This window comes from Diorhabda carinulata, chromosome X, assembly GCF_026250575.1.
Source record: "Diorhabda carinulata isolate Delta chromosome X, icDioCari1.1, whole genome shotgun sequence".
NCBI classification, from domain to species: Eukaryota; Metazoa; Arthropoda; class Insecta; order Coleoptera; family Chrysomelidae; genus Diorhabda; species Diorhabda carinulata.
The window spans coordinates 15,410,281-15,423,986 of NC_079472.1; the positions used below are offsets into that span (position 1 = coordinate 15,410,281).

At 31.3% G+C, this 13,706-nt stretch overlaps 3 protein-coding genes across 3 annotated transcripts; 1 reads left to right on the forward strand and 2 right to left on the reverse strand.

Annotated features, from left to right (window-relative positions):
- Positions 1–1,110: 1,110 nt before the first annotated feature.
- On the reverse strand, positions 1,111–5,278 carry LOC130902093 (uncharacterized). The gene is made up of 4 exons (XM_057813923.1): positions 3,952–5,278; positions 3,283–3,637; positions 2,934–3,158; positions 1,111–1,477 (listed from the first exon to the last, which is right to left on the reverse strand). The coding sequence occupies exons 1-4, from the start codon at positions 4,263–4,265 to the stop codon at positions 1,187–1,189; spliced, it is 1,185 nt and encodes a 394-aa protein (XP_057669906.1). The 5' UTR covers positions 4,266–5,278; the 3' UTR covers positions 1,111–1,186.
- LOC130902092 (TBC1 domain family member 13) lies at positions 5,273–9,407 on the forward strand. The gene is made up of 8 exons (XM_057813922.1): positions 5,273–5,433; positions 5,585–5,658; positions 5,720–5,845; positions 5,899–6,200; positions 7,619–7,817; positions 8,275–8,476; positions 8,974–9,096; positions 9,164–9,407. The coding sequence occupies exons 1-8, from the start codon at positions 5,417–5,419 to the stop codon at positions 9,309–9,311; spliced, it is 1,191 nt and encodes a 396-aa protein (XP_057669905.1). The 5' UTR covers positions 5,273–5,416; the 3' UTR covers positions 9,312–9,407.
- Positions 9,408–9,755: 348 nt separating this feature from the next.
- Positions 9,756–13,527, reverse strand: LOC130902094 (probable deoxyhypusine synthase). The gene is made up of 4 exons (XM_057813924.1): positions 13,092–13,527; positions 12,452–12,860; positions 11,547–11,650; positions 9,756–9,983 (listed from the first exon to the last, which is right to left on the reverse strand). Exons 1-4 carry the CDS (start codon positions 13,446–13,448, stop codon positions 9,771–9,773), a joined length of 1,083 nt encoding a protein of 360 aa, XP_057669907.1. The 5' UTR covers positions 13,449–13,527; the 3' UTR covers positions 9,756–9,770.
- Between the last annotated feature and the right edge of the window lie 179 nt (positions 13,528–13,706).

Below are 13,706 nucleotides of genomic sequence, written 5' to 3' on the forward strand. Positions count from 1 at the left end.
AATTTGAGTACATAGGATTTACTATAAACAGCAATAATAAAATAGAAGTATTTTTGGAGAATGTACACAGTCATATACAGCCAATTTTTTTTGTATAAATCTGAGGTGTGGACACTAACAAAACACACCCAGGAGAAGTTAATAACATTTGAAAATGAAATATTAAGGAGGATATATGGGCCAGTTTTCGAAGAAGAATACTGAAAAACAGAGAATTTAGGGACCGGTACAGACGACCCGAAAATGTGGGTGTGATGAGAAGTAGAAGAATTAGATGGCTGCGCCATGTAAGAGGAAGGGATGAAGAGAACAATAAGAGAAAGGGAGGCGCCCACTGGAAAAACCAAGAGCAACATGAAATGACCAAGTGGGTGAAGATGTAAGGAGATTTGGTGGAGACGAAAAACTTTTAAAAACTTAATTTTTGAATATAAACGTTTTTAATCCCACGCATACAACCACTTTATTTCTTGGCAATTTAACTTTGTATTTTCTGAACAATTCGTCTAGTCTCGCTGCCCTTCGGGCTATTGAATTTTATTGTTGTTAATCTATCTATTACAATATTTTTGTTGCATAATGATTTCAATGTGTTAAATAGTTTCCAAAAATTCCAACTTATCAATAAAAACAAATAATATTGTCAATATACATTTTAATAGTATATTACGTAATAAAAGTTGTAAGTGAAAAATTTAATGAATGCGTAATGGGCTTACAACTTTTGTAATGTACTATACTTTTTCTACGTCCATTTATACATGCTACTTAAGAAAACGTGTCCTATTTTTAAAGAAATTGTATAATGTGCTGCCTACATTTAGGGGCATCACTCTTTCAATCAAATCGCTAATGCTAAAAGTTTTTTTTTTTTTTTTTATTGACTAAATTTGTGTAAATAGACCAAATAAAATATTACGTAAATAAAAATTTGATTCTAATTTAATTAAACCAAGAATTTTAAGTTTTCTTCTCAAAACACACGTGTATGTTATGAGATCTCGTTACGTGTATGTTATTATTAAATGTCATTTACAAGGAATGTTGTCAGTGCGATTTTTGACGTTTACAGACATGGGCGTAGAAAAAATAAAATAATTCACACATCTCTTGATTTAACACAATAATTATAATATAAACATGAAGCGTGATATTTACTCTTATAATAATATTTCACAAATAAAAATCATTTGCCACCCCATTCCGAAAAACTTTTTCTCGTTACCGAGGACATGTCATCCGGTGTCATAATGTCGCGTCTCTTGCTGATCACTCTTTTTAGAATGTCAGCTACACCAGTATTTAAAATAGCGTTAATGCAACTCGTACTCGACGACTGGTTACTCGGTTTAACCAACTCCTTTTGTTTCATATGTTCTTGAGTTGTTATTATGTATGACGCGGATCGTTCTCTCGCGACTCTTTTCAAATCTTCTTTAGTAAAAATTGAACCATTATCTTCTTTTGGTGATGAATTCTGAAATGGTACAATACGTAGAATATTCGAAAAGATTAAAGGAGGATGGGGTAAATCAAAAATTTCTGATGCCTTTTCGTGAACTCCGCATCGATTTCGAATCGCCGTTAGCCAAATGCCTCTTTCAATGGACCGAATAATAAGTCTCGTAGCGAAAAATCGGTACTATAAAGAGAACGTTTCCGAAGGAAAAGGTTTGGAAGAAAATGGGGACTACAACCAAAGCTTATACACTGGCTTTATACAGAGATAAGATACATTATAACTTACGGAGCCGTAGTGTGGTGGGAGGCCTAAATAAGAAGACATATACGGAAAAACTCGCCAAGGTACAAAGGCTAGCAGCCTTAGGCATAACGGGAGCACAAAGAAGCACACCCCAGGCCGCACTGGATGTGCTGCTCAATCTGAAACCACTGGATCTGCACATACTTTAGCAGCTAAAAGTGCCCTCAGACTGGGGGAAACTGGGCTGTGGAAACAATCCAATTATGGGCACACCAGGATACTAAGGGAGATGGAGAATATGGCGGATACAGTAGACAAAGGTGTGTTGAAACAACGCACCGACTACACTACTGCTAGACTGACTTTTGATATAGACCTGAACATCCTCATACCAACGAGAGAAGACTGGGAAGAGAACCCAGGAACAGTAAGTAACTCGATCTTCACGGACGGGTCCGTAAAGGGCGAACGGACGGGAGCGGGAGTACTCTGAAGTTCTGGGAATAAGGGAATCCTTGAGGCTTAGAAATGGCTGCAACATACTGCAGACCGAGCTGTGGGCAATATAACGAGCCGCGAAACTAATCCGATGCAGAGATGAAATCTAGGTCAGTGGTGAGCTGTCGCGAAGCCCTGTCATGGATTCGTGACCGAAAGGTTAGACTCTGCTGGAGACCTGGACACAGCAATGTAGAAGTGCCGATGCCTTGTGGCCGGTGCTACAGAAGAGGTAGAGAACTGCTAGGCTATGGGAAAGCCTCGATCCGAAAGGTCGTAGTAGTGATTAGCGGTCACTGCACTGTAGGCTCTAGACTCTGGAAAATGGGTAGCACAACCGACGATCTCTGTGCAGAATGCAGTGAAGAGGAAAAGACAATAGAACACCTAATGTGTCACTGCACAGCATTGGCGTCGAAACGATTATAATGCATGGGGAGTGAAACATTGGAACGTCTGGAAGAAGCAGAGGAGCTGGGTGTTAAGGACCTGAATCACTTCATTACAAACTGGAAAAGTTTGGGAAGGGGACAATGATCTGGCAACGGAAGAGATAGGGAGTGAAATGGTGCTGACTGAAAAGCCAGCAAGGTCTCCGAGTGGATCTCGGCTGAAAAGTGGAGATCACCCTGTTAACCTAACCTAACCTAGGTCGAAATTTGGTTAAGATCATATTATTCACCATTGGTAGATAGATTGATGAGTTGAATTTATTAAAACAAAAACTTACTCGTCTGGAAAATGATTCTGAATAGAAAGAAGTTTCTGGATTTGAATTTTCGCAATCATGGTTGCTTCGTATTAAAGCTGTTTGAAGAATTTCTGTGAGCTTTTTAGAATATTTCAATGCTTCATGAATCTCGTCAACCGTTAAAAATATACATTCTCCAGGTGGTTTTTCGCCTAATCCCTTCTGCGTGCTATTACTGCTTATCGCTTCCGATACATCATCTGCCTATAACAAATAAAAAAATAGTTATGAACAAATTAACAAAATTAAATTCTATTTTTTACTAAAAATTCATAAACTATCAATAAACACTCCAGACATTTTTTTGGTTAAATTGATTTGTTCTTACCATTCTATCATCGGTTAGATAAGTGCTAGACATATATCGATTTCTAGCAGTATTATAATTCAACCAAAAGTTGTTCCACTCTCCAACTTTTCCTTCTACATCATTTTTATCATTAGGTTGAACTTCTGTTGTCGTATTCTCAATATTATTAACACTTTCTATCCAAGAAAGATAACTAGATGCCGGACTTAGGACGGTTTCGTCTTCGTCGTTTTTATTATTTGTTGAGCTCCTAACGGCACAGTCTTGTTCAGAAGAAAATAAATCCAAAGAACTACCTCTACTAGTACTTAGCGTACGTGTGGGAGAGAATGGTTTCGTCTTTTTATGCTCCGATATCGATTCCAAACTTCTCCTAAAATAGATTCAATTATATTGCCATATAACCTAACCTAACCAATAAATGCAAAATGTACGAGTTTTGAATAGACTTCGAAGCAACAAATTCATCTTCGTATTTAATTTTACTGAAATTTTCTTCGCTAGTATATTAAATACAACTCTTTACAATTTTTAATGATGAGTTTCTACTCTACATTTGTAAACCCATTATGGTTATGGGATAACTTCCTAAATACACACAATATCATTTTCCAACCTGGCATTTTTAAGGGGGCGACTGTCTAGTGTCGAAGAGTGACGCTAAATAAACAAATAGAAGGTGCTTACCTAAACGTACTATCCAAAGATCTTCTAAATCGATTATTTAAACAAGAACCGACAGGATTAACTTTATCTTTGGATAAAAAAACACTATCATCATCTTCGGAAAAACTTCTACCAACAACATTTTTTTTAATAAAGAAGTGAGACCCATCAGCTCTTTTTACAGTACCGCTCCTTGTTAAATTAGACGCAGGACTTCCATTCAACGCTAAATCGGTCATAATATCAAAATGTTCCTGATAAAACGGCAAATGATTACTAGAACTACCCGATGATTCCGAGAGGGAGTTTGATTTAATACTACCGTCTAGAGACATGAATGTTCTCTTTTTCGGCTACTGTTAGGGATGAAAGTTATATCTATAATGATATTGTGAGAAACAGCCCTTGTATTTCGGTCACAGATCAAAGAGTTCGTATCCATGCCAACGATTATTATCTAATGTGGATGTTTACGAACGATTGGTCATACACATAACTGTTTAAGAATCGATAAATGATACGGTATCAGATTTATTTTTTATTGCCATTTTAATTGCGTAATTATACAGTGATGAAGGAACATCGCGGGAGAAGAAATCACCCTGGAGCAAAGGATGACATTCAATACCAATTCCACCATTCATGGTGGACAAGACGAGCAAGTCAAGATTATGACTCATCAAGCCATCCTCCATCATACTATATACATCTATGGCGTCGAGATACATTACCATAATAATATTTACCATAGTAAGGATTAGACCGAAAGATGATTGGATATATTATGGAGGAAACCACAAGAAAAATATTTCAAAAGCTAAAAACTTGTCCGAGGACTACACTACAAACGACTACATTAGGCATCTACACCGAGAAAACAGCCGGGCCACGTCCAGTAGTTAGTTACTCGAACCTAAACAACGGCATTCTTCAGGTTTACCCTTCGAAATGATAAAAGTATGAAGTACACGTTTCGAATTTAACATTGCCATTGGAGCCTTCGACACAGACTCATATTATTTACGAAATTGTTAGAAATATAGGCCGCCATGTTTAACACAAAATAAATTATTTTACTATTATTTTTTAGTTAAAAATACTATTGAGCCATTGAAAAGTTTTTGATTAAGTATTTGAGAATACAAATTACTTTTTTATAAGCTTTGTTATGAGAAGAACAAATGCTAAATCAGCTAAATTGGGTTAAAGATGGCGGCCACTCTCATGTGGCCACACTGTCTGTATGAAGTCACTGTACACATAATTAGCTGCAGGCCCATATAGGTCTCTAAAAGAAAAATGAGAAATTAACCTTGAATCATTTGCTTGAACTGTTTATAACATTGATGTGTTTTGTTCAATCATTTGTCATCCGTCAATCGTCTTTGTTTTTTAATCATACACTCCCCGCCGTTTACCGCCTCCCACAATATGACAAAAAGAAAGCAAATCAACGAAGAAACTAATCATTAATGTTAATATAATTATGGCATATAAAGCGAGGTAATTTATAACAAAAAATACTAATTAAATCTACTACTACTATACTACAAATAATTGAAATTATGATTTCACAATAATTTTGATTCATGTTTTTTTATTTACTCTTGGTTATAAGAAGATTATTAAATTTATTCATACATTTGAATTTCAGGTTAAAAGAATTTGACGAAATTTTACTACAAGATATTATAGACGTAGACGCACTAAAGACACTTTGTTTTCAAGGTTTGTTCGAAAATATTATTAATGGATATAGAATTAAGAATGTTTGATGATTTACTTTAAGGTATTCCTGACGATCAGATAAAGCGTCCTTTATGTTGGAAACTTTTGTTAAACTATCTACCACCAGAACAAAATATTTGGGAAACATGTCTTCAAGAAAAAAGGAACCTTTACAAACAGTTCATAAGTAAGTACAATCACTATTGTATATTTAAGTTTTAAAATAACATTTTTATGTAGAAGAAATGATTGTAATGCCTGGTGAAAAAGAATCCAATGGAGATGTTACATTTGGTGATCATCCTCTAAATATCAACCCTAACAGTGAATGGCAAACTTTTTTCAAAGACAATGAGGTTTTACTCCAAATAGATAAAGACGTTAGAAGACTGTGTCCAGATATTTCATTTTTCCAACAACCTACAGAATTCCCCTGTAAAGAAATAGTTGATAGTAATGACGTAAAAAGACTGCACACTAGGGTACAAAGAAGTGTTCTCAAATGTGCCAATGTTGAAAGAAAGGGATTGGGAATTACTAAGGTATAAAAAAAATAGATGGAGGTGAGGTACAAAATTTGTTTCTAATCAAAATCTATTTTATAAAAACCTACTTTAAACAATTTCTATTATTAATAGACAATTATACTTTTATTTATTGAAAGCAATAGTTAAATTCACATCAATTTGGGCATTTTGTATAAAATTTTAGTACTGAAACTCAAATACTACTTTTCCTTTTACATTTTAAGTTGTCTACAAGGTTTTTGTTCTTCTACTGTTCTAAATTCCTCCTTTTCTCCAGTTTCTTTATTTGGTTTTTCCATATTATTCTTAGACTCTATTCTTTTTTTTTTTTGGTATTTCTTGTTATTTTAACTGTCTTTTATTATATTTATATATTACAGTTTCTTATTCTTTTATGTTCCTATTGTTTTGATTCCTTTTCTTGTCTCACTTAGATTTACAAATATTTTTCTCAGGTAATTACTTTGTTGTAGTAATTTTTTTGAGAGATATGACATTTTTATGTGATTGCTGTTTATTTTAGTAATGGCCCTGATATAGGAAACTTTTTTCTCTGCAGCTATATTATTCCTTAATGTCTGCTATTAAATGATTTTGCTATTTCTGTTCAAGCTCTAAGTAAGGCAATGGTGTAGAATGTTGGAAAAAAAAATCATTCCTTACCCACCCTTTTCAAAATATATTCAAGTTTCCATTGTCAAATAGAAAAGAATGAGGAATCTTTAGAAATTATCTTATAATTTTTTATCAAAGTATGAGATATTAGGTCAAAAGCAGGAAATTGTTGAAAATATTTTTAATTTTAAGTTAAACATGGTAATTTTTTTAAAGTTAATAATAAATTTAATTGAAAGTTAGTTGGAATTTGAAAAGTATTTCATTAAATATAATTCTGAACTTTACCTCCTGAACTATTTTCTGCATTTTAATCGCAACTTGTTACACAGCATTAACGTGGATCTGTCTTAGTAGCAGGTAACTACAATATGATTATAAGCATGTTTACTTTGTATTAGCATGTTGACCTGGCATAGTGTTAGAAAATCGAGAGAACTTTTATATTTTGTTAGTCTAGATATATGTATTTGGGATTTTATTCCTTAAAATGATATTGTCTATACATTAATATGTTTTTCAAATCAGATAGTTTGATGTGATAAAAAAGATACTTTACTATATTTTTTCACCAAGATGAATGTTTCAAGTATCTGTAAACTACTCAAATAGTACTTGTATGACAACACGTTCCGAGTATGTTTACCATTAAAAATGTTGAACTTTATGATGGCAATGTCAGATTTGCCATATTCACATCAGTGTTGCCATATCTCAAATCTTAAGTAGCAACTGTCTTATATCATTGTGATATTTATCGGGTATTGGTAGTGTAATTTAAATAAAAAAGACAAATAATGAAATGACTGAATTTTTAGATTGCTCTCTCATCAAAAAAAGCTAATGAGGACTATGCACCTATGACGGAAGGAAAGGAAGCTCATTGGGAAGTTGTTGAAAGGATATTATTTTTATATGCCAAACTAAATCCCGGTCAAGGTTATGTTCAAGGAATGAATGAAATTGTTGGACCAATATATTTTGCATTTGCTTCTGATGTAGATATATCATTTAGAGGTTCGTAGAAATTGAAAAACAGTTGAAATCTTTGACAAATACGCGGCAATATTTTTTAAAAGCAGGAAAATATATAATGTGCTTGTGTAGGTAAACTAAAATTTGATCTACCTATTTATATTCAATTTTCCTACCAATAAACTTTCACTCACGAAAACAATTCCAGTGGGAGAAACATCTTCGGCGGGAAATTTCCCAATCCTTCTTTAACAAATAAACTATAGAGTAGGATGTTAGGAATAGGCCCTTTGTCCCTATTTAAACTATTCTTTGTTAAAAAATATCAATGCTTTCAAATGCTTCCAACAATTATTGTTCTTAATTGTGTAGGTTTTTTTTGGGTTCTCTACTGCATACTTTAATTGTATAAACTGAATACTGAGGAAAGCTTGTTTGCAAACAATAAAAATACTTCAAATATCTACTATTATTGCTCAACTAATTTATTTTGTTACAGAGCATGCTGAAGCCGATTGTTTTTTCTGTTTCACAAATTTAATGTCTGAAATAAGAGATTTTTTTATAAAAAGCTTAGATGAATCTGATAGAGGAATTAATGAGATGATGAATAGGTTATTAAGTCAATTAAAAATTAGTGATTTAGATGTGTGGCTGAAATTTCAACAGTTAGAATTGAAACCACAATATTACAGTTTTAGGTAAGTATTTCCACCACATATTTCAAGACATTTTAAATAACTTACCCTTTAGGGTGTTGTATGATGATACCTTTTTAGTTTACATTTTTTCCATTCTAATATCCTCTTTATAATCTCCTTTTTGCCTCTCTTCATTTTCAGGTGCAACGCTTACCGGAGTTGAGACATACCGTGAACTTCCCTTTTCACAACTGTTTTTATTCTTTCTTGTATATTTTGTTTTTCAGTATTTTTTATCAAAGCCACGGATGTTATTGTAATAAGCACATCTTGTCAAGTGTCCCTGGCATAAAACTACATTGCTACCTCTATTATACCCCAACAAATTTAGGCTCTAACTTTGAAAGTGAATCAAAGCTTCCAAAGTATCAACCCTCCCTATGTATTAAAAAAAGGGCGAAGAAGTAAATGTAGTGTTCGACATTTTAATTTCCATTAAACTTTTGAGGGGCGTGAATTCATTATACACATAATTTAATCCAAGTTTATGATTTTAGGTGGATAACACTTTTATTATCTCAAGAATTTCCTTTACCAGACGTACTTAGGATATGGGATTCGTTATTATCGGATAAAAAAAGATTTAATTTTCTTTTATTTGTGTGCTGCGCTATGATAGTGTGAGTTTAAAAATAAAGCTTAATTTTAGCGAATGAAATCAATATTCTATTTTCTATGTTTTTTTAGAATATTGCGAAATCAACTATTAGAAGGAGATTTCCCATCCAATCTAAAATTACTTCAAAATTTCCCCCCTATGGATGTACAAATTATTTTGTCAAAGGCTGTAGAATTATCTCAAAAGAGAAATTTTAAACTGAATACTATACGTTAGATAAAAGAAATATGACAATTGATATTAAATAATATATGATTATCTAATTAAGCTTTTTATATTGATAAATTTGTATATATACATCACATATCATAATTTTACTTGTCAAATTTATAATATTCCTTCACCCTCAAGTTAACCTTTACTCTCGAATTTTTGAAGTACACACAAAAATAATGGATTGAAGTCTTTACAGTCTACAAGATTTTTTATAAACCCTAGTATTATAAATACCAGTAACAAATGGGGGTCCGAGGGTATTGAGCAAAAGAGACGGGGACTTCGGTGGTCCTCTCCCAAGGTTTGAAGGAGGATGCTGATCATGGGGAAAAAAGATTAATACACTTCTTGTGTCGGGAGGCTTGTCGGTGAATAATCAATTTAAATCTATCAAAGCTACGTTACCAAACGAAGAGATTTCCATGGACTTAATAAAACTCGTGGTTGAATTTAAATATTTTAATTAGAAGTATTGGGAGCAAAATAATCTTTAGCAAACGTTTGAGCGACCAATAAAGGAAACACTAAAGTCGCGTCTGCATATACTTTCACGGGATTTGCATCTTTTTTAATTTTTCCCCATGATTTAGCTTCGTCCGGTCTGGCACCCGCATCACTGCCATCGAATTCTGAGGAAGTATTTACAAAAACGGAATAATCGGCACCATTTCTCTAAAATAAAATATCAAATGTGAGAGTTGCGTAAAAAAAATTTTGATTTTCTGTATATAATTGCTTAACTTTGATATTTGATTGAGTACTTAAATAAAGACTATATTTTTTTAAGATTTAATTACAATTGTATAGTTTTCCACCAGATAATGGACTTGACAGACAGACAGCGAACAAAGATCCTTAAGGTTTTCATTTTCAAAAACATGTGAAGTTTTACAGTATACATTGTTATGGTATTAATAGTGTGTAATGTTTATTTTTATAAATTTTATTTTAAATAAAATCAGATTTTTAATTTGGGCGCCATTAATAATTATTTGAATTTCTTTATTTTATTATGTTATTATTTTTTTTATTCTCAGGGTATTATATTGTGAGGTCAAATTAAAAAATTTTTATTGCGATAAATTGTTATGGTTATAAGGTCAGATTATAATAGTTTTAAGACCGAGTCTGTTCTTTATAATGAATAAAATATTCAAAATATACAATTTCTTAATTAGCTATTACAATTATTTTATTTTACAAACATTCATTCATACTCATAATTACACTCATAAAACTAAATTATATGGAAATGTGAACTCAAATATTATATACTAAAAGAAATACTTAAACTTAATAGAACAGTACCTTAAGTGTTTGTTATGTTGTATTTTTATTTTTTATTTTTTTTAAATTGGAAATTGTTACGGCCTTGCAGAATAAACAGATACTCCGCTGTAGTTCCACTCCTGTTCTTTTCCTTTTCACAACTTCTTTATCTTGGAAATTGTCCCTTTGTGAGTATTCTCACTTATTTCACTTTATTTAATTGTTTTCACTAATTTCTTATTACTACACTTAACAATTATTAATTATCAATCCTTTGAATATTTTATACCTTTTATATCAAGATTTTAATTTTTTTAAATTTCAATTAAATTATTTTACTCTTTTTTCTCTTGCAAAAAAATGTCTCGTTGTTGATTTCTTTCTTCATTCTTTTTTTTTTTTTTAAACAAACTTTTTTTAACCAATGATATTTATTTTAAAAGTTAGTTACTAAATTGTCATTTCTAAATTTTTAAATTATTGTGACTTTATTCAAATAATATTATTCTATAATTTCTTTGTTGTATTTATTTCATTCCTATGTTATTAATTTTATCATTGCAGTTGTCAAAATTTTTATATTTTATCATTTATAACCTTAAAATTTATGTTGGTATGTCACACAAATTTTTGAAGTTGGTGCTCCTGTTTTATCTGTCAATTTATGGATTAAATTCTTTGAATATACAGGATTTGTCAAAATTAAATAATAATTTAGATTATAGTGTTGGTCAAAACTTAATATAAAGAATGTTATTTATTTTATTGTGATAAACTGCTCTAAGTAACCGAATAACAAAACTGAACTTATTGCTTTATTTATATCTTATTATTATTTAATAATTTATTTTGGATATATTCATACCATAACAACATATATAGTATAGTAGAAAAGTATACTTTTTACATAATATTAAGTAAAATTTTTCAATAGTTTAATATATATTTTTGAAATATTTTATTTACCATTAAATTAGCGTTGCAAATGTGATGTTTTATGAGGCCACCTCCTAGTATCACCATTCCTGTGTGTACTGATTTCATAGCCATCAAATTAATCCTTCTTAAATCTGAAATTTGAATGAATTATGGGCAATTTCAAATTAAAATTAAATATAAGTCTATTTTACCCACTAAAAAGTTTACAGTGAAAAGTCAGCAAAACCTAACGAATTTTACCAGAGAACTTGTTGCAAATTAATTGTCAAATAATTAATTTTGTAGCTACGATCAATTCCTAAAAAAAGATTTTGCTATTGGTCATGTTTTTCAAGTATACCAAAATTTAACAGCTTAACAAGTGTTTTGATTATTTGAGAGGTCATAGAAGCCTGTTTGATATTGTTAGTGACTCTTTAGACAAATAGAATGGTAAATTCTATCCAAACAAAATGTTATTTAAAATTATCTTTGATAATGGCAAAATTTAGTTCCAAACAACCATGCGATTCATACTCAAAGACAACACTCAATAAATATTTAATTTTCATAACACATTCAGTTAATTGGGCTGATCTTAATATAGGAATCTAACAAATAAAACAGAAAGGAGCAATAAAGGCTAAATAAACAAACAACCAAAAAAAATGTATGAATTCAAGAGGGAAGAACAGAAGAATAAATGTGTTCAATTTTTCTATAACTTAGAAATGACAACAAAAAGAACATAAATTTAAGAAGAAACAAAACACTTTGTATTGTCCAATAGAAAGACATTTAATAGCTGGAGAAAGGAAATAGTAGGCATACAAAAACTGATTAAAGAAGATTGGAAAGTAAAGAATTATAACAAAAAGAGAAAGTACATACTCAAAATGATTAAATTAGCATTGTAGTCCTTTATTATTTTATCAATTTCAAGAATTCATTACCTGAAATAATATCCACGACCAGTCCAGGATTTTTGAATGAATGCATGAACATCATATCACCAAGGCTACCATCTGTTAAGGCTGGACAGAATACAGGAATTTTATTTTTTGCCGCCCAATAATATACACTTTCTTCATTGTTAATTTCTTTTCCTAGTCTTTCAATTATCTTGCTAGGAGTCCAAAGGACACCATCTTTCTGTTCCTTTAACAGCTCATCAAGAATGGGTAGAATCCAATTTTCAAAGCTACAATAATTATCATTTGGTACCAGTAAGTTACCAATTCGATTTATGCCACAATCTCTTAAAGTTTTACCGTCTAAATGAAAATCACCTACAAAAGTAGGAGCAAGACATTTAATGAGGTCTTCTTCGACACCACCGGCAGTGGTTACTATACAATCTACCTACAACAATGTACCTAATTGCAATACTCAAACGTCAACATTATATAATTATAGGAAAGTCTATATAGAAGACTGCAATTAAATTTCGTCCCCATAAATATAACTAAAATAAATTATATTTGGACAAAAACAAAATTTTATCTGTAAGTAAACAAAAAATAAATATGTATACAATTAATAAAACAAACAAAAATTCCAAAATGTTTAGTCCAAATAAAAAACAATTTTTACCATTTTATGTCGAACTAAAAATTTTATAGTTTCTCTTAAGCCGCTAGATATCAAATTAGACGTGTACCCCAAAAATATGGTACAATTATTTTTAACAACTGTGAACTCGTCGTCATTGTCAATGAATTTTTCTTCAGGAATTGGTTGTTTTCTACAATGTAACATTTTCTTAATTTCTTCTACGGCTAGACCAAAACTAGTAGCCTGGAATCCACTATGTAGGTAACTTTGCATCAGTTTATCATAATTTAACCCTTCATTCCAGTTATAACCAGAAACTCTGTCATTTAGAAAAGATAAATTCGTTGTTTTCTTAAGTACAGCTTCATTTAATTCTGACATTAATGAATTTGCCATTTTGTGCTTATATTATTTGTAGAATAAAAAAAATAACTATATTTGAGGTTAATTAATAGGAAAAGCTGGCGGCATAAACAAACTCTTCTTCTTTTTTCATTTAGCCGCATAACCCTTTCCGTAAGTTTGAATCAACCAACATTGGTTGGCTGACTTTAAGGGCTAAAAAAAATTATCTAAAACTGAATTAAACTTCAATCAATACTAAGGAAGAGTGAACAGGGGTAAAAAATATCTAGAATATGTAAAAAAATTTCA

Coding starts and splice junctions, on each gene's coding strand:
- LOC130902093 (XM_057813923.1), bottom strand. CDS start 4,265: ATGTCTCTAGACGGTAGTATTAAATCAAACTCCCTCTCGGAATCATCG. Junction 3,638..3,951: donor TCTTTGGATAGTACGTTTAG/GTAAGCACCTTC, acceptor AATCTATTTTAG/GAGAAGTTTGGAATCGATAT. Junction 3,159..3,282: donor ATCTAACCGATGATAGAATG/GTAAGAACAAAT, acceptor TATTTGTTATAG/GCAGATGATGTATCGGAAGC.
- LOC130902092 (XM_057813922.1), top strand. Junction 5,846..5,898: donor CCTTTACAAACAGTTCATAA/GTAAGTACAATC, acceptor ATTTTTATGTAG/AAGAAATGATTGTAATGCCT. Junction 6,201..7,618: donor AGGGATTGGGAATTACTAAG/GTATAAAAAAAA, acceptor CTGAATTTTTAG/ATTGCTCTCTCATCAAAAAA.
- LOC130902094 (XM_057813924.1), bottom strand. CDS start 13,448: ATGGCAAATTCATTAATGTCAGAATTAAATGAAGCTGTACTTAAGAAA. Junction 12,861..13,091: donor TTTTAGTTCGACATAAAATG/GTAAAAATTGTT, acceptor ACATTGTTGTAG/GTAGATTGTATAGTAACCAC. Junction 9,984..11,546: donor TTTGCAACGCTAATTTAATG/GTAAATAAAATA, acceptor ATTTTATTTTAG/AGAAATGGTGCCGATTATTC.